This window comes from Typopeltis vanoorti, chromosome 2 (assembly GCF_054136105.1).
Source record: "Typopeltis vanoorti isolate ZY-2024b chromosome 2, IOZ_Tvanoo_1.0, whole genome shotgun sequence".
NCBI classification, from domain to species: Eukaryota; Metazoa; Arthropoda; class Arachnida; order Uropygi; family Thelyphonidae; genus Typopeltis; species Typopeltis vanoorti.
The window spans coordinates 104,669,944-104,690,098 of NC_143550.1; the positions used below are offsets into that span (position 1 = coordinate 104,669,944).

The following is a 20,155-nucleotide window of genomic DNA, read 5'->3' on the forward strand; positions in this document are numbered from 1 at the left end:
TTGTAAGAAAAATAAGAGAGTGAACAGATCAGTAGTAGTGAAAAATGTACATATTAGGATTAGGAAGAAGCTTGACATTGTTAGCAAAGAATATGTGAGCAGAGTTAATTTAAGATGGCATGGTAATTTAAATAGAATGGTAGAGGAATGGTTAGCAAAATAGGTGTGTGTCAAAATGGCTGAAAAAAAAGACACAGAGGAGGAGGACCTAAATCTAGGTGGATTGATATAGTTAGTACTGTCTTAGAACAGTGAAATGTCAATCTGATAAAACTGAAGTTCTAACTGATAGGAACTAATAATAGTGTAAATCATATAGTGAAATCATAGTATTCACTATATCCTTTATGGTTATACAGCAGAATTTGATAAGGATGAAATAAACTGAAATTTACATGCTCATGATGTTCATGTCAGATTTTGCTGCCTGAAAGATAACTTCATCTGTAGATGAGACACTTTTAACTATGTTAACAGATTTCACATATAATTATCACTTTACGTTTTCATGAGCATATTTCCATATTAATTGATAATACAAGGTGTAAATTAGTAGACAAATGAAAATTATTTTATTAAGAGAGATAGATGCATTGGAAGAGGAGGTGAAATGTCTCGGGAACAAGTTGAGAAGCATGAAAGAAGAGATTAAGTGAATGGAAACAATGAATGCAAAGAAAATCAGAGTAGGAGTGAGAGAGGGGTATGGAAATGACAGAATAGGAGAAAATAGAAACAGCAGAAGAGAGAGAATGAGAAAAATGTGAGGGAGTGATGGAACCAGGGATGGAGAGATACCAGGACAGCAGTGTTATAGGAGAGAGGGGGGGGGGGGGAATCAGGTGAGCAAGGCAGGAACAGATTAGTGAGATGTGTGATGTAGAGACTCAATGACCCATGGTGTGCAAGACAGAATGGCTGCAGAGTGTTTGCCTGGAGGAACAAAAGAAAGTGTGGCTATGGCAATTAAGAGGGGCCAAAGGAAGGGTGGATGAGATTGATTATGATGGTGGCCACGAATAACTTGAGAGACAGTGTGAATCGGGTGGTAAGAGATCTGAGGTTCATGCTTGTGATTGTATGGAAGAAGACTTAGAGAGGGAAGAGAGTGTGTGTGTGTTGCCCAGGTATGATAATGAGGAGCTGAGGAGAAAAGCATTTATAATGAACAGTATGATAACTAGAATGTGTCAAATACATGCATGCTTGGAGGCATTTGAGGACAGAAAGGAATTGTATGCAAAGACAGCTTACATTTGAATGAGGAAGGATGTGGGTATCTGAGAGAATACTGTTCTTTGAACAAGTCAGTGTGTCAAAGAATTATCAGGGTAGATGGTAGCAGGGGGTGGCCTCTTGTGGGAATAGGTGCTTGGGAGAAGGGGAAATATATCGGATAATGCTGAATCCAGTGGAGTCTGAAGGGGATAATGATAGGTATAGAAACAGTGACATTTTTATGCTTTATACTAATGCCAGGAATATCCAGAATAAAGGAGATAAATTGGTGGTAGCAGATAGCATCAGCCTGTCCAAAGATTATTGGGATCTCCGAGACATAGTTGACGGAAGATGATATACTAACAGGAATAGAAGTAGCGGGGTACAGCATTTTTCGACAAGATAGGCTGTGGAGTACTGCTTATGATAAGTGATGACTTATGTTCTCTCAGAGTGGAAGATTTGGAGGGCAAATGGCATTAATGGTTTTGAAAGCATATGGTATGAGGTAAAGGTGGACAAGACAGGATATTTAGTGGAGTGTTGCTACAAGCCAGGGAGCATAGGGAGATGTTTAGAAGAAGATGTTTAGGCAGTTGAGCTTGACAATTGCAAGAAGAATGATTGTAATGGGAGATTTTAACTATAGCAGAATAAATTGGAAGAGGAAACTGCATGTATTAATATGGGAATGGAATTTCTAGAATTCTTGAGGGACAAATGTCTTGTATCATTTATCACAGATATCATTAGTGCTTGGAAAATCGTGAAGGAATATTTATTAGCAACAATAGTATGCTGTACCATGAGTGAAGAAAATGACACAATTTGGTATAAAGTGGATGACAAACAATATCAAACAACCAGTGTAGGGCCCTGAGATCCAAAGAAAATCCTAAGGAATTTTTTAGCTATGTGGCCAGTAGGAGGAGAAATGATTGTGGAAGAATGACGTTGGATAAAAACGGGAATGGAGAGTGACTGATGCAAAGGACATTGTGTAGTTGTTCAATGAACACTTTATTGGAGTATTTCATCCTGGAGAAGTAGGTTTTAATGCTATAGGGACAGGGTAGGTTTAGAAGTGCAAAAGGAGAGTGCGTTTCAAATACTGAGTACTCTGGATGTTGATAAAGCAGTGAAACTGGATGGAATTTGGCCACAGGTTTTGAGAGAATGTGCTTAAGAACTGACAGCTCCGTTGACCAGGCTTTTCAAGGAGTCTGGCCAAGGAGTGGAAAATAGTGGCATTGCATAGGGGGGGGGGGGGAGTAGACTGAAAGTGTCAAATTATAGACCAGTTTGTGTTTCATCAGTAGTTGCTAAGATCTTGGAGAAATTAGTGAGAGCCATATATATACAGCATTGGGCAGATAAGGTTAATGTTATCTGTGAGAGTCAACATGGATTTGTTATGGGGCACTCTTGCTTTAGTAATATGATTACTTTTTATAATAAAGTGACAAGAGTGGTAGATGAAGGAAAAGCATATTCTGCCATTTTTTTTAAGTTTTACAAATTATTTGATAGGGTGCCACACAATAAGCTGATATTTAAGTTACAGTACATGGGTTTAGATGTCAGGTTAGTGAAATGGATTCAGGATTGGCTATCTGATAGCTATCAGAGAGTTGTGTATGAGGGAGCAATATCAAGGAGGCAGAAGGTTACAAGCGGGTCCCACAGGACTCAGTACTGGGACCTGTATTGTTTAACTTTTACATCAATGACATTGTCAGTGGATTGCAGGGGGATATTCAGTTGTTTGCAGATGATGTGAAGCTGGGAAGGGTTAGTAATAGTGTAGATATGGTAGCCCTGCAAGAGGATTTGAACAAACTGAACAGATGGGCAAATGAATCGGGGTTTCAGTTTAATGTTGCTAAATGTCATGAAGTTTGGGATACGTCGATGGGAGGCTGCCTACACTGTTGGAGGAACTGTACTGGAACTAGTACGGGGAAATTCAGGAAACATATTGCAAAGGTCGTGAAGGAGGTAACCCAGAGGTGAGCAAACAAAGTTTGTGCCTGAAGTATTTTCAGGACTGAGGCAACTCGTGGTAAAGGTGGTATGACTTCACATCCCATGATGCAAAGCACATCTCCTTACAGACATGTATAATGCTAAGCATTATAGGAAGGGTTACTACCCAGACCAGCTTACCTGTTTAAATGCGGGGTTACATCTCCAAAAATTTGTGCGATCACTCTGATCACCCAACAATGTGGCTCTTTAATGCAACCTGAGTGATCATTTAACTCAGCATTGGCCTCACTCAGAGACAGGCAAAGCCCTACCCCCAAGCAGAGCCACTCCTATCCAGGGAAAGCACCATCCCTTCTGCGCAAACACTCATTCGTGAGAGCCAGAAATAGCTGAACCTCAGTTAAAACTTCATTGGCTACAACCACTTCTGCACAAAAGCACATCAGTGGGAGCCCAGACCCAGAAGTGATTCTAAGCAAGACGCAAGACGTTGCTGACTATAAGGGCGAAGCAAAATGCTTTTTTATTCCCTGCTATCTGATAAGGATTACTGTGTGAGGAAAAGTTTATGAGCTAAGAGCTCTGCTTGAGTGGGTGCGATTCAGAGATCTTCATTTGGAAGTAGGATGGCCTTCGGTCTCCTATATTTTGAGAAGTCTGTTTCATCATAATTTGCTGCTTGTTGCACTAATTCATTTGGATGTGAAGAGGACACTGAGAAGAACTTCACTGCTGAAGACTGCAGGAAAGAATAGATGTAGGGGATATTTGTATCCCGGTGAAGTTGGACATTTCTGACGTACCATGGTGCGTTTAATATCATGCGGAGACATTTGTTTTGCACTTTCTGTAGTTTGAGGATATGTGTACTTGAGGTGTGACTCCAGGCTGGGGATGCGTAAGTGATAATGGGTCGAATCAACAGTTGATAAAGGAGCAGTTTTATTTTGGTATCCAGCTTGCTATTCCTATTGATAAGAGGGTAAAGCTGTGCAATGACTCTTGATGCTTTTGAACATGAGGCTTTTATATGTGAACTGAAAGTTAGTTTTCTGTCCAGCAGTACACCCAGATATTTGGCTTCTGCTTTCCAGGGAATCTTGGTATTAAATAGGAAGATATCATCTTTGGGGAGTATTGAGTTTTTAGTGAAGAGCATGGCAATACTCTTCTGAGGGTTTACTTGCAGTCTCCATTCCGAGAACCAGTGCTCTAATCTCTGCAGATTTTCTTGCAGTTTCTTGGTGACAAGGTGAGGTTTAATAGATCTGGCTAGTATAGCTGTGTCGTCTGCGTATAGGGCAATGATGGATGACATTGGATTGTGCGGAATGTCCGCCATGTAAATCGTGAAAAGTATCGGTGCCAGAAGGGACCCTTGAGGAACTCCTGCCAAGATGCGTCGTTGGGTAGATAATATATCATTTAGTTTGACTTGCATTCGTCTGTCACTAAGAAATGACTTTATAATTTGAACTAGATCTGATGGAATGCCAGCTAAAATCAACTTGTATAGTAGTCCAAAGTGCCATAACTTGTCAAACGCCTTCTCTAAATCAAGAAAAACTGCCCCGGTGTATTGATGCCAATTATAACTTGTGATAATGAATTCTATTAGTCTGTGAATTTGTTGGGTGGTACTGTGAAATTGGCGAAAACCAAACTGTTCTGAAGGAAGGATGTTTAATTTTTTTACTGAAAGTTGAATTCTGGAAAGGATAGCTTTTTCTGCTATTTTGCCCAGATTAGATATCAGACTTATGGGACGATAGCTTTGAGGCTGCTGAGGATCCTTGCCTGGTTTGTATATAGGAACTACGTCTGCCAACTTCCATGCAGAGGGGAAGTACTTAAACCTGAACATAGCATTTATTATTGTTGTGAGATATACGATGGCCTTTCGGGGTAGCAATTTAATAACTTTGTTGGAGATGCCGTCAGGCCCTGGAGCTTTTTTATTCTTTAAATTCTTTATAATGTCATAAATTTCAGCTGGGAAAATAGGTGTGAGTTGGCTAGTACAGGTATCAGGCCGTTTTAACACGTGTCTGACGTGGCGGTGGACTTTGTAAATATGATTGAAATTTAGATTATTGTATGAAGGGCTACACTGTTTTTCTAAATTTTTAGCTATAGTTTCGGCTTTTTCTGCATCTGTGTAAACAATGTTCAGGTCAGATTTGAGAGGAGGAAGAGATTTGTTTTTGTTTTTGATGTTTCTCAGGAACTTCCAAACGGATTGATCACCAGGTGATATGGAGGCTAATTTATCTTCCCATAGTTTGTTTCTATGGACTTTAAGTGCATCTCTCACTGCACTGTTCATTTTGTTGAGATATTTCTTGTCTTGGGGTGCTCTGGTGTTGTGGTATCTTTTTCTTGCTTTATTTTTCTCCCTGATTAAGTTCATTATGTCATCTGGTAGTCGTTTAGGCTTGAAGGCAACTGAATTTGAGGTGATAGATGCTATGGCTGTGTTGATTTGATCAGTAAGTTTATTGACTGCAGAATCAATTTCTTCCTTGGAATTAATATGAGGGATGGGATCAATGTAGTTTGGAAGCATTTTGGATAGTTTTTCCCAGGGAATGAAGGTATGAGGCGAATGGGGAAGATCCCTCTGATAACCCAGTTGGAGCAGAATAGGATTGTGGTCTGATGATAACTCATTCAATGATTCCAGGGAGTACTGTAGGTTAACATTCTGAAGGACAGCTATATCCAAGACGTCGGATGAGCCAGTAGGACTGTGGTGAGTTGGCACTTAGGGACCAGCCACAGTTGCGCAATTTGAGCTTGTGTAGTTATAGAGGATGCGGCCATTCCTATTTATAGACCTACTGCTCCAGGCGTGATGTTTTGCGTTAAAATCTCCTGCAATAATAACCGGCAGTTTAATGCCGAGGATAGCATCCAGATCTGTGGTCAGCAATGTTTTTGATGGTGGGTTATAAGCAGAATATATTTTTATGTTTCCGATAGAGTTTGTGATGACATTGATACCTGTAAGTTCGAGATTGGTGGTTGTGGGAATGGCTACAGAATGATGATTGATGTGATTTTTGATGAGGATGGCGGTGCCACCACCTCTGTAATCCAGTCTATCATTCCTGTAGAGCTGATATCCTTTGAATTTAGGATTGTCAGCAGGTCTCAGGTGAGTTTCATTAATTAATAATATATCCGGATTATATCTGTCATTGAATTCCTGTACTTCTAGTATTTTATTTTTAAGGCCGTTGGCATTCCATGAGATAATCATTAGAGAATCTGGGGTAAATTTTTTCCTATGCATTGGAGAGTGCAGATAAAATGAGCTGTGTTTGCTGCAAGAAACTTTTTGTAGTAGTGATTCTAAGGTTGAAATAATGCAGAAATCATATTTTCCTATACGAGTTGCCAAAAGGTGTCACACCTTATTATTAAATTACTCTGGATTAGAGAAATGTTATTGGAAGTTTTTTCACCTGTTTATGCTATAAATTAAAGATACCAAGAAATAATATCTTGGTTTAATCCTTTACCCAAGTGTAAGCAAACAAAGTTTGGACCTGAAGTATTTTCAGGACTGAGGCAACTCGTGGTGAAGGTGGTATGACTTCACATCACTTGCCTTAGTATCCCATAATGCAAAGCCTATCTCCTTGCAGACATGTATAATGCTATGCATTATGGGAAGGGTCACTACCCAGACTGGTTTCAACCTTTATTGAGGTCTCTTCAGTGAGAGCCAGACCCGAAGCGCATCTTCAAGGAGATGTGCTTTGCATTATGGGATACTAAGGCAAGTGATGTGAAGTCATACCCAGTACCATTGACACGGTATAGCATAGAGGCAGCTTAATAAGGACACTTGTTCAGCCATATTGTGGTAGGCGGCGTCACTACGCTAACAATTCCTGTTAGCGTAGCAAGTGCAGAAAGAAGTTTTTCCAAGCTTAAACTGATTAAAAATTTATTTGCAAACAGCAATGACCCAAGAAAGATTGGTTGGTCTAGCAACTATATCGATATTGAAAGTTTATTTTTCACTTGGTCAGACTATAATAAATTTAGCTTAATCCTTTATCCAAGTGTGTGCAAACAAAGTTTGTGCCTGAAAGTATCTTCAGGCACAAAACCTGAAAGTATCTTTGTTTGCACATACTTGGATAAAGGATTAAACTAAATTTATTATAGTCTGACCAAGTGAAAAATAAACTTTCAACATCTTTCTCTAAATCCAGAGTAATTTAATAAAAAGGTGGCACACCATTTGGCAACTCCTACAGGAGGAGATGACCTTGCTAATGCTTGTGCATTAGTATCTCCACTTGGGCCTGGCTCCCACTGAAGAGACCTCAATAAAGGTCGAAACTAGTCTGGGTAGTGGCCCTTCCCTTAATGCATAACATTATACATATCCATAAGGAGATGTGTTTTGCATTATGGGAGATACTGAGATAGGAGTGTTGGTAGCTTGCTCCACCTTTGCAAGGAGTCGCCCGGTGTTGTACCACTTTATCCCAGTCCTGAAGATACTTTCAGGCGCAAACTTTGTTTGCACACACTTGGATAAAGGATTAAACTAAATTTATTAAAAACTATATCGATTGAGGGCGGACTTATAATTTAAATTTAGAAGAGCTTCTAAACAGTTTTATTGTGCGATATCCCCATAGAGCAAACATTTAATTAATATTATTATGTAATCGTTTTGCATTAATATTTCTCTTGTAATAAAAACAAAATAGCAATTGGAGATTTTCTTATATTTTTGTCTTATAATCCATCAGGGGCAAGGCGATATTTAATGTTTGTCGCAGAGTGCGATTTAATCTGGTAACTGTCCAGGTCATACTACCTTTACCACGAGTTGCCTCAGTCCTGAAAATACTTCAGGTGCAAACTTTGTTTGCTTACACTTGGATTAAGTATTAAACTAAGATATAATTTCTTAGTATCTTTAATTTGTAACCCAGAAGATTGCTGCAATACTGAGAAGGATGTTGACCTACAGAGATAAAAGAGTTGTCATTCTATCATATAAAGCCCTGATCAGGCCACAAATTTGGTCCTCAGTATTTGAAGGGGAGAAGTTAACTGTGGCAAAGGTGAAGAGGCAGATAACAAAGGTGGTATCAGGACTGTACAATGTTAGTTATGGAGGGAATGTGGACTGCAGAGTTTGGTAGATAGAAGATGGAGAGGTGATATGATTGAGACTTTTAAACTGTTGGGAGGCAGTTACAGGATTGACACTGGGGGAATTCATACCTTCCAGAGATGGCAAGAAGCTATCTCTGGAAGGTACAAAAGGAAGCTGTGAGCAAGAGGGTGAGAAGTGGTTTCTTTGCATGGGGGTGGTTGAACCATGGAATGCATTGCCTGATAGAGTGGCAAGAGCCGAACTGTCACTGAGTTCAAGGAGTGGTATGATAAACTGTGTTTTCTAGGTAGGGCTTCCCACAATGAGTCTTTTGATGCCATTGAGGCCTGAATAATTATAATGATAATAATATAATGCAAATATAAATAATGTAAATTTAGTGGTATTCTATATGGAGAATCACACAAAAAGAAAGAAATAATTTCTTTGCTTGTTATTTACTTTTATTTCTTTATTTTTTCTTTCAGATGGACCAGAATTTAAAACAAAATTAGAAAATGTAGCAGCAGACTTAGGAGAGAAAATTACGTTAAGGTGTGAAGTGGATGGGAATCCAACGCCTCATACTATGTGGCTCTTTAATGATTCTCCAACAGTACTTAGCATAGATCGTGAATTAGTAATTGAGGAAATGACTTTGAATGATGCAGGAAAATATACTTGTAAAGGATCTGTAGCTGGATTTGCTGATGTATATTCTGATGTTATGGTGTTTATTAAAGGTATGCAATGTAAAGTTTATTTTTCAGATGCCCTTAAGGCTATTAAATTTCATGGCTGCAATAAAAATGTGATACCCCCCTCCCCCCACCACTTGCCAGTTACTCTATTGCAAAGCCAGTACTATTTCATTACCTAATCATTGAGTAACATTGTTGTGAAATATATATTTACTGCAAGCTTCTGCTAACTCTGTACAAATACGAAATCTATCCAACCTCAGAATTCTTATCTCAATTAGGAAGTGGACAAAAGATTTCCATAAAAATCCTTGATACTCTTTAAAAGAAGGCAGTTTGTAACTTGGTTAATTGATGACTCTCTATCTGCCACTCACTCACTCACTCATGCATGCGTGCACACACACACACACACACACACACACACACACACGTGCGTTTTTCTTTTTCCCTTTTTTTTTTTTTTTTTTCACTAAAGGTACTTTCACAGACACTGTTCCTACAGAACTATCCTTCTTTTTTTTTGAAGTCTATAAAAACTCAAGCAGGAGCTGTAGGACATCTATTTATTCCAACTACAAGTATGCCAAACAACTGCTCTTTTTCTTTCATTCCATTCTCTATTCTTCGACCAGCCTTCTTCACCAGGTGTCTTCCCAGTAATTGCAACCTTCAGCCATTTAAAAAGAACATCAGTAGGTTCCTTTTCTCTTCTCAACCCCTGTCTTTTGATCTCCTGTGTGGGGGAAATAAAAAACAGAAAAGAAAAAAGCGCATAGAGAAAGAGAGAATGAATCTTTTTCATTACTTAGGGTATATTGATTAATTGGGACATAAATGCTCCATGCAGTTAATCATATAACAGTACCTTTTTCTTAAGTTACTGTTGAAATATTGGCTTATTTTAGCCAATATTTCAGCATCAAAGAGAGACTGAATCTTTTTCATTACTTAGGGTATATTGATTAATTGGAACATAAATGCTCCATGCAGTTAATCATATAACAGTAACTTAAGCAAAAGGCCTTATTTTAGCCAATATTTCAGCATCATAACACTAATGCCAAAGCTATGGCACACATATCAAAAGTGAGATGTAACAGTATATGTTACCACGCCATCTGAAATATGCAAATAACTTAATTTTCTTTTTTTTTTTTTTTGGAATAAGTGTATTTGTTTGCCATATGTGATTATATACTGTGTAATATATACACTTTCTAGAAAATATGCCTTAGGTATAGTATTAAATGACAGGTGATAACTACCTTAAGCACTGAACCATCATGAATTAGAATCATCATAATACATAATAGAAATACTCAAATATGGAAGTAGAAATCTGGGAGCTGAGAGTTGGGTTAGAAATAAACCACTTAATCAAAGACTAGAGAACACAGATATGAGAATTCTGAGAAAAATTAGAAGGGACTTTTATTATTATTATTATTATTTCGGGCGACTCCAGGAGTCCTTAGACTCATCGAGGGAGGCCCTAAACATCATGTCCACACAACTATGCGATTACATTCTCACAGTATCTATCATACCTTGTCTTGAACTCGTTCACCGTCATAGCACCCACAACAGACTCTGGCAGCTTATTCCACTCATTTACCACTCTAAAAGTAAAGAACCCAGCTCTAACACCCCTGCTAACCACACTCTTGCCCAGCTTCCATAGGTGTCCCCTAGTTCTCCCACCACCAGTCCTGATCTCAAAAATATCCTCTGAATTAATCCTATAGAATCCCTTTAGCAATTTGAATGTCTCAATCATATCTCCCCTCCTCTGCCTATCAACTAGTTTCTGCAACCCACAAATCTTCAACCTGTTCTCATATGGTTCATTCCATAGACCTGTTATCATCTTAGTCACTCGCCTCTGGATCCTCTCCACCACCTCCCCATCAAGAAGGAACCGAGGTGACCAAATCTGGGCACAGTAATCGAGATGAGGTGTTATCAAGGCTCGGTACAGAGGTACAATAACTTGCTTGTCTCTGCTCGTCAAGGTATTTTTCAACAACCAAGTGAGTTGATGAGCTGATTTAGCTACTTTTGCAGTGTGCCCCCTAAACTTCATCTCCTTATCCACCAACACTCCCAAGTCCCTGGCCTCATCAATCTCATGGAGTACAGTTCCACCAATGTGGTATACTGCTGTTAATCTTTTCACCCCAAAATGCATAACCTTACATTTTGTCACATTAAATTGACATCCATTCTCCTTAGCCCAGAACTCCAATCTATCTAAGTCATCCTGCAAGACTTTGACATCTTCTGCATTCACTATTGCCCTACCCAACTTTGCATCATCAGCGAACAAATGAATTGTTCCACTTAGATTCTTCCCTATATCGTTAATGAACAGATTAAACAGCAGTGGTCCAAGAACAGAACCCTGCGGCACAACACTAGTCACAGGCCGTCTTTTGGACTCTACTCCTGAATAAACTACTCTTTGATATCTCTCCATCAACCAACCACCTATCCATCTCACCAACCCTATATCCATTCCCATATGTTTTAGTTTACGGATTAGTATTCCATGTGGTATCCTGTCAAACGCCTTTGCCAGGTCCAGCAGTATCACTGTAAATCCATTTCCCTTATCCAGTTCAGCCGTCACCTTGTTATAAAACTTGAGCAAGTTACTGAAGCATGATCTACCCTTCACAAAGCCATGCTGTCCCCTGTACAGTATCTCATTTTCATCAATCCATTCCTGTATTTTTCCCTTGACTACTTTCTCTAGGACCTTGACAACGACTCCTGATATGCAGATCAGTCGGTAATTTGCAACCGTAGTCTTGGATCCTCCTTTATGCAGTGAAACTATTTTCCCCTCTTTCCACACCTTCGGGACTAAGCCAGACCTGAGACTCAGATTAAACAACATGGTCAAGGGCATTGATAATTCTTTAGCCGCTTCACGCAAGACCTGTGCCATTATACCATCCAATCCCACAGTTGTATTCACATTAAGGTTCTGTAATAGACTATTCACCACAGACTTCATTCATCACAGTTCCCATATAAACTAATGGTTCCTTCACTTTTTCAGTGTCACCACCTGGATGATATGCTTTTGCAAAGTGCGCGCTCAGTAACTCCACTATATCGACTGATTTAGTGACCTCCTTACCATCGTCATTACTTAAAATCATTTTGCCGTATACAGTTTTTTTCTTGCTTGCAGCATATTGAAAGAACTGTTTTGGATTCTCTTTTGCTTGCAAAGCTAGTTTCCTTTCATAATCCGCTTTTGCTTTTTTTACCACACTCGTTACCTTTCTGGCCTACACTTTATACCGTTCGTGTGCCTACAGGTCGCCCCTTTCTTTAAATTCCCTCCACAGTTGTTTCTTTTTTTGCAGCTAAAGCTTAATGGTGTTATTCATCCATTTAACCCCTACTTGTTTTACTATTCGGACCCTAGGTATACAATCAGCCATTACCTCCTGTAAATGCTCCTTGACCACTTCCCATGCTCTATCGACGTCCAGCCCTTGCAGTTGTACATGCCATGGCACTGATCCAAGCAATCTCCTAAGCTTGTCATACTTGCCAGCACGGTAATTCCACATATACCCTGTCTTAATTGAAAATTCCACACCTTTTGCCACCTCCCAGGTCAAGACCTTATGATCACTCTCACCAATAGGTGGCAACATGGTCATATTCATTACAGTCAAATTCTCAGATGCTATTACCAGGTCAAGCACTCTCACACCCCTAGTATTTTCAATTACATGCTGTCTCAGATAGTTATCCCTTAATAATTGAATAAAATCCTTTTCCTTCCTCACATGTGTCCTCTCCTCCTTCCAATCAATGTTACCATAGTTGAAATCCCCCATAATAATTACCCTCCTTCCACTCATTTCATCAATGTCCCTATGCATACTATCTCCACCATCTATTCCATCACCTGGTCTATAGCAGCACCCAACTGTATATTTTATTCTGCCAGTCTCAATCTCACACCAAATAGCCTCAAATGAGCTCCTTTCACTATCCTGCGATACAACTTCAATTCTCCTTGGCTGCAGTTCATCAGCTATCATCAATAATACCCCTCCCCCATTTTATTCTCTCTGTCCCTCCTAAACACACTATAACCTACACATTCTATCCCACTAACTATATCTTCTTCCATCAGCCATGTTTCACTAATGCCAATAACCTGTGGCCAGGAAGAGCCAATCAAGGCCAAAAATTCTTCCTTCTTGTTCCTAATACTCCTGGCATTAGTATACATGAAATGCAGTGATCCCTTAGTCCCACCCCTATATTGATACGTTATTCTAAATGACCCATTCCCATTTTTTGTCCTTAGTGCTGGCTCGGGTACATTATATACATTCTTACACTCATCTGTCTCACTGATGTCTGCATATCCATTCCCCCCCCCCCCTCCTTGGTAGTTCTAGTTTCCCTGGTCTTGCACATCCATTTTCACTTCATTCAGCAACACTCTTTCCAGTCTCCGCACACCAAGTCCATTCAAATGCACGCCATCCATCTTGTATAAGTCCTTTCGCCCTTCAAACTCATTCCACACCACACCGTCTGCATAACCTGCGCATAATGTCATTTGCGATTATGGCCCTCCTCCTAAACTCCTCTCTGTCATACCGCGGCAACAGACTTGTAGTACAAGAAGATTAAATCTAGTAATATTATCTTAGAATCAGGATAAAAATGAATATTATGGCTTTCGAAGATTAACTGCAAACTTAAGTATAAAATTATTCAAGAATGAATAAAAGAGTTTGAAAACAAGAGTTTTCAAACTGTGGAGATTCAGTGACAAACCTGAAGAAAACACAGTGATTGAATCATATGTCGCCTCCGTAGTGCAATTGGAAGAATGACAGTACATTGCGCCCTTCGATTGGAATAGGCCTAAGTTCGATTCTCATTGCAACGGGAGGAATCTTTATCTGGACGATTTCAATCGAAGGCGAGTTAGCCGATCTCATACGGAGGTAGCAGGGTTTTTTTCTCCCGCATACAGACAAATCGGCCCTTCAGAACACACGCAATTTACAGACAAAAAATACTAGTTGTGGTGGGCAATAGATGGTGTTGATGGAGATGATTCGTAGTAGAAGTTCGATGTAGTGGTTGAGAGTATTGTTGATATCCTCCCGCGATGAGTCTTTGGACTCCTTGTAGATGTCAGGAATAATAATAATAATAATAATATTAAAAATGAAGATATTAGAAAGGAACTTGACATTGTTAGCATTCAAGAATGTGTAAGTAGAGCTAATCTAAAGTAGCATGGTAGTATGCAATGTTGATTGATTCAATTAGAAGTGCCTTAGAAGCATGAAATGTTAGATACAATAATATTGGGGTGCTGAAATAATGATTAATACTAATGTAAACTTAATCATGTAGTGCTGTTATAGTAGCCTGAACATCCCTTTAGGCTATATGGAAATTGATGATGATTAAAAAAAAATTACAGTGGTTACCCAGCATAATTCAGAAAATCAAATTCTGGTTGATTCAGGTAGTGCTTTTATAGTACCCATTCATAAAAAAGGAAAAATAAAAACGAAATTGAAAATTTAGTGGAATTTTCTTACTGAGTATTAAGTAAGATTTATGCAAAGCATACTTGAGGAGAGGTTAAGAAAAACCATCAAAGAGAAACTTGTGGAAGAAAGTGCCAAATAGGAGATTGTGGAGATTATATTTGCACTGCTTATGACAAAAAAAAAAACTTGAGAAATCATGGGAATATAACAAGGATCTGTATTCAAGTTTGTGGAATATAATATAATAAAAAAAATCAGTCAGTGACTGTCATACTGTGTGTGGTGAATTCATTCACAATCACAAATAGACTATGGTAGCCTATTCCACTCATTCATCACTCTCCAAGAGAAAAACTGTTTAAAACACTACAGTTATAAGAGGTAAACAGACATTATATAGTTTTTAATTTTTATTAGAACTTAATTACATAGTCTGTAATTAAGTTCTAAGTCAGCTTACCAAAATTGAAGGAAGTGCATGAAGATGGTCCAATGTAAAATCAGGTATAGCGCAAAGGTGCACTCTTATTTATCCATGCATGTGCTGAATAAGAGTTGAAATAAGAATGCACTCTTATTCATCATCTGTATGGATTACATTATGAAAGAAAATGGCATTAAACCTAATATTAAAATTGAAGATGTTCAGCAGGGCTCTTTACTTTATGTAGATGATATTATATTTCAAAATAAATCTAGCACAGTTTTCAGATTCTTTAACTAAATTGAGTAATTGCTGTAACAAATTTGGCAGAATCAAAATCAGCAATAAAAAGACAAAATATATGAAAATTTGTAGAAACATGAAAAATCCTCAAGTGAATTCTTACTGGTGAACTATTGAACAAGTAAATTACTTCAGCTATTTAGACACATGCACAAGTACCACATTATGGCAAATATGGCAATTATTATTATTACATGGGCAACTCCAAGGAGTCTGTAAACTCATTGAGAGTATGCCAAGCACTATCCAATATTCATAAAATATCTGTCATACTTTGAATTCATTCACAGTCACAACAGACTCTGACAGCCTATTCCACTCATTCACAACTCCAAGCAAAATATCTAGTTCTCACACCCTTGCTAACCAAAATCTTGCTTATTTTCCAAGGATTGCCCCTAGTTCTCCTACAACCAGACCTGTTCTGAAAATTTTAAGGGATCTCTGTCAAGCGTATGGCTATTTTACCACCAATTGGTGACAGTGATCACACTGTTCTTTCTTGGGAAGTATCTACTTGTATTGAAGCTCTGATTAAATCAGGCTACATGCTAAATTACAAAGCTGGAAATTATGATCAACTTAGAAGAATATTATCTTTGGTCCCATGGTATCAGTTACTGAATGGAAAAAATGTCAGCAATGCATGGGAATCATTCAAAAAGTGCTTGAATGAGGCGGTATCTGAATGTATCCCTAGTGTTCGAAGAATAAATAGGTCGGGAGTGAAATGGATGTGCAGCCTTATTAAGCTAGCGATTCACAAGAAGAAGATAATGTGAAAAGAATATCGTGAGAATAAGAGTGAGAGGAGTTTTGAAATATATAAAGGTCAGGCCAGAAAAGTAATGAGGATTGTGAGAAAAGCTAAAACGGAGTATGAAAAGAAATCGGCCATGCAAGCTAAATGCAATCCAAAAGAATTTTATTGTTTGCCGCAAGCAAAAGAAAGAATGCATATGGAACAATAACTATATTGAATGCAGAGGGCACACAAATGTCGGAAGCTAAGGAGATTGTTCAGTTAATGAGTGCTCACTTTGCTAAGATATATCAACCAGGTGTATGTAGCATGGTGCTACTGCTACGTTGGATGAAGAGTTAGAGGTTCATGAAAATGAGGTTGAAGAGCTCTTGCATAACCTGGATAAGAATTTGTCAATAGGCACAGATGGAATATCTTTCCGTTTGTTAAAGGAATGTTCAGCTGAATTGGCTAGGCCTTTCCTTTCACACATTTGTATGACTTGAGTCTCAGCTCAGGAATGATACCACAGGAATGGAAGGAATGTATGATAGTTCCATTGCACAAGGGTGGTGCAAAAACTGATGTGTCAAACTACCGACCTATTAGTATCTCTGGTTGGTAGTGAAGATTTTAGAGAAATTGGTAAGAACTCGCATACAGAAATGGGTAGTCAAACATTTTATACTCTGCAGGGAACAGCATGGGTTTGCTAACGGAAGGTCATGTTTTAGCAATTTGCTCCTATTTTATAACAACATTACGGCCGAGTTGGATAAAGGGAATGGATACACTATGATAATGTTGGATTTTTCTAAGGCATTTGATAGGATACCACATGATAGGCTGTTGTGTAAACTGGAGAATATGGGATTGGAACATAATCTATTGACTTGGACCAAGGGATGGGTGACAGACAGATATCAAAAAGTGGTAACCAGTGGGTGTGAATCTGCCAGATTTAAGGTAACCAGTGGTGTACCTTGGGGTTCAGTCCTTGGGCCATTATTGTTCAATCTATACATTAATGACATCAAGCAGGGTCTATCATCAAATTTGCAATTGTTTTCTGATGATGCGAAGATAGGCAGGGCAATCAGGGATGCTACTGATATTCAGCAATTACAAAATGATTTGAATAGACTGGAAATCTGGGCAAACGAAAATGGCTGTCAGTTTAATGTTAGTAAGTGTAAAGTTATGCACTTTGGGACGATGAGATTTCCAGCAGCGCATTATAAGTGGGGTAAACTACAAGAAACCGAGGAAGCAAGGGATTTTGGTGTAATGATGGATAGGAATTTGAAGTTCAAAGGTCATGGAACAAAAGTTGCAAATACAACTTAGAGGATAACTGCGATGTTGAAACAAACCTTGACATGTAAGGATAAGGAAGTAATTTTGCCTCTTTATAAGGCTTTGATAAGACCACCTGGATTACTGTGCGCTGATTTGGTCTCCTGGGTTCCAAGGGGATAAAGAGTGGAGAGGGTGCAAAGAAGAGTTACAAATATTATATCTGGATTATGGGACATAGATTATGAGGACAGATTGCGAGTATGTGGATTACAGACTCTGGTTAACAGGAGAAAGAGGGGGGGGGTGATATGATAGAGTATAAACTTTTGAATGGGTGTTATAGCATTTCAAATGATGAAATTTTTCGTTATATGGAAGGCGGGGAGAGAATATGGGGGCATCCATGGAAGTTAAGGTTGTTCTCAGTCAAGAAAGGGTTAAGAGCTAGGTTTTTCTCCCAGAGAGTAGTGAGTGAGTGGAATAATTTGCCCTTACGGGTAGTGAGTGCATCTAGTGTAAATGAATTTAAGGGAAGGTATGATAGCTGGATTGGGTAATTTACAGCCTCCCTCAATGAGTCCTTGACTCCCCGGAGGTCTCAGATAATAATAATAATAATAATAATTAATCCTGTAAAAACCTTTAAGTAATTTGTATGTCTCAATCATATCACCCCTTTTCTGTCTATCATCTAATTTCTATACCAACAGATCATCAACAACCTATCCTCATAAGGTGAATTCCATAGACCTGCCACCATCTTGGTCACTCATCTCTAGATCCTCTCCATCTCCTCCTCATTCCCCAGAAACCAAACTGACTAGATCTGTATGAGGTAGTTAAGATGGGGATCTTATCAAGGTCCTATAAAGAAGCATACTAACCTGCTTATTTTTGCTTGTCAATAACCAAGTAACCCAGTGAGCTATTTTAGCGACTTTTGCTATATGTCCTCTAAACTTCAACTTCCTATTCACAAAGATCTCCAAATCCCTGGCTTCATCAATATCCTGGAGTGCAGTTCTGTTAATCTGGTACATAGCTGGTAATCTTTTCATCTCAAAATGTATAACTTTACACTTTATCACATTAAATTAATTTCCATTCTCCTTTGTCCATACTGCCAGTCTATATAAATCATTCTGCAAACTTTTACCGTTATCTTTATTGACTATTTCTAACCAGTTTTGCATCACTGGCAAATAACTGAGTAGTTCCTCTCAGATCATTTCCTTTATTGTTAATGTACAAATTAAATAGTAGTGGCTCAAGAATGGAGTCCTCTGCAGCATGCTACAGTTCAAATCTTTCCACTGGACTCTACTCCTGAATAAATTACTGTCTGGCCTCTCCCCCCCCCCCCCCATCTCTCTCTCTATCAACCACCTCTCTTATTCACTTCACCAAATTCATATCCACTCCTATGTACTGCAATTTATTTATCAGAATTCCATGTGGTATCCTGTCAAAAGCCTTTGCAAAGTTCAGCGGTATCACTGTATACCCATTACCTTTATCCAACTAAGTGGTCACTGTATTATAAAAGGTGAGCAAGTTACCGAGGCATGATCTACCCTTCACAAAACCATGTTATCCACCCCATATAGTATCTCATTACTGTCTACCTATTTCTGGATTTTTCTCTTAACAACAAGCAGATGATATACAAGGCCAGGTTTCTCATTAAATCCTACTGAATTTATATTTTTTGTATTCATTTATTATTTTATTTTTTATGGTATTTTATATTCATTCATATATGACAAAAATATGTTGTAAAAGCGAGTTAAATAAAATAATGTTAAAATTTGAAATCTCATTTTTTCTTAAAAACAACTAATTCATAGAATCTCTAAGCCTCAAATGAGAGAAAAAATGCCTGTATCATGAGCCTTCTGTAATTTTGAAATTTTATATTGCTTCATTGCTGACCTCTGCCCTATCACCTTCTCATAAATTTGAGTTGGCATACCACCTAATCCTGTATCTGCATTCACATAGAGATTCTGTAATATCAAATGCACCTCCAGTTCATCTGCCTCTGTTTTCACATAAGCCCTTGCTACCCATTACGGCAGTATTTCCACTTGGATGATATACTCTTGAAAAGTGTTCACTTAGTTATTCATCTGCTTCAGCAACCTCCCTACTATCAGCATTCATTAAAGTTATTCTTCCTTAATCATTCCTCTTTTTACTTGCAACATACCAAAAGAACTCTTTGGGATCACATTTGGCTTGCACTTCTAATTTCCTCTCATACTCCGATATTGCCTTTCTTATCATACTGCCATCCTTTTTATTGCTCATTTGCTTGCTGGTCACCTTTGACTATGAATTCCCTTCACAATTTTTTTTTAAGCTCCTGCTCAATGATATTATTCATTCATTTAACTCCCATTTGATTTATCGTTCTGATTCTAGGTATACAGTTTGCTATTACTTCTCTCAAACATTCTTCCATGTGCTATCAACATCCAATCATTGCAGTTTCTCATGCCAGCACATTGCTCCAAGTCATCTCCTAAGTCTGTCATACCAGCTATGTGATTGAACATATAACCCCCCCCCCCACTCCCATAACTGAAATTCATACGCATTTAGCTTCATCCTCGATCAAGACCATATGTTCATTCTCATCATCTTGGTTACATACAAATTCTCTGATGCAATTAATAGATCTAGCACTCTCAAATCCCTAGTAGATTCCATCAAATGCTGCCTCGGGTTATTATTCCTTAGTAACTGCATAAATTCCATTGCCTTCCTACCAAGTGTCCTTTCCTCCTT

At 38.5% G+C, this 20,155-nt stretch overlaps 1 protein-coding gene across 5 annotated transcripts in view; it reads left to right on the top strand.

Moving 5' to 3' along the window:
* Positions 1-20,155, top strand: part of LOC150109305 (irregular chiasm C-roughest protein-like) — a 641,937-nt gene that overhangs the window by 493,417 nt on the left and 128,365 nt on the right. For all 5 annotated transcript variants that reach the window (XM_090407227.1, XM_090407244.1, XM_090407237.1 and 2 more), the window contains one exon: positions 8,827-9,081. In XM_090407227.1, coding sequence (XP_090263353.1) covers positions 8,827-9,081 — 255 coding nt within the window. The remainder of the gene's footprint in view (positions 1-8,826; positions 9,082-20,155) is intronic.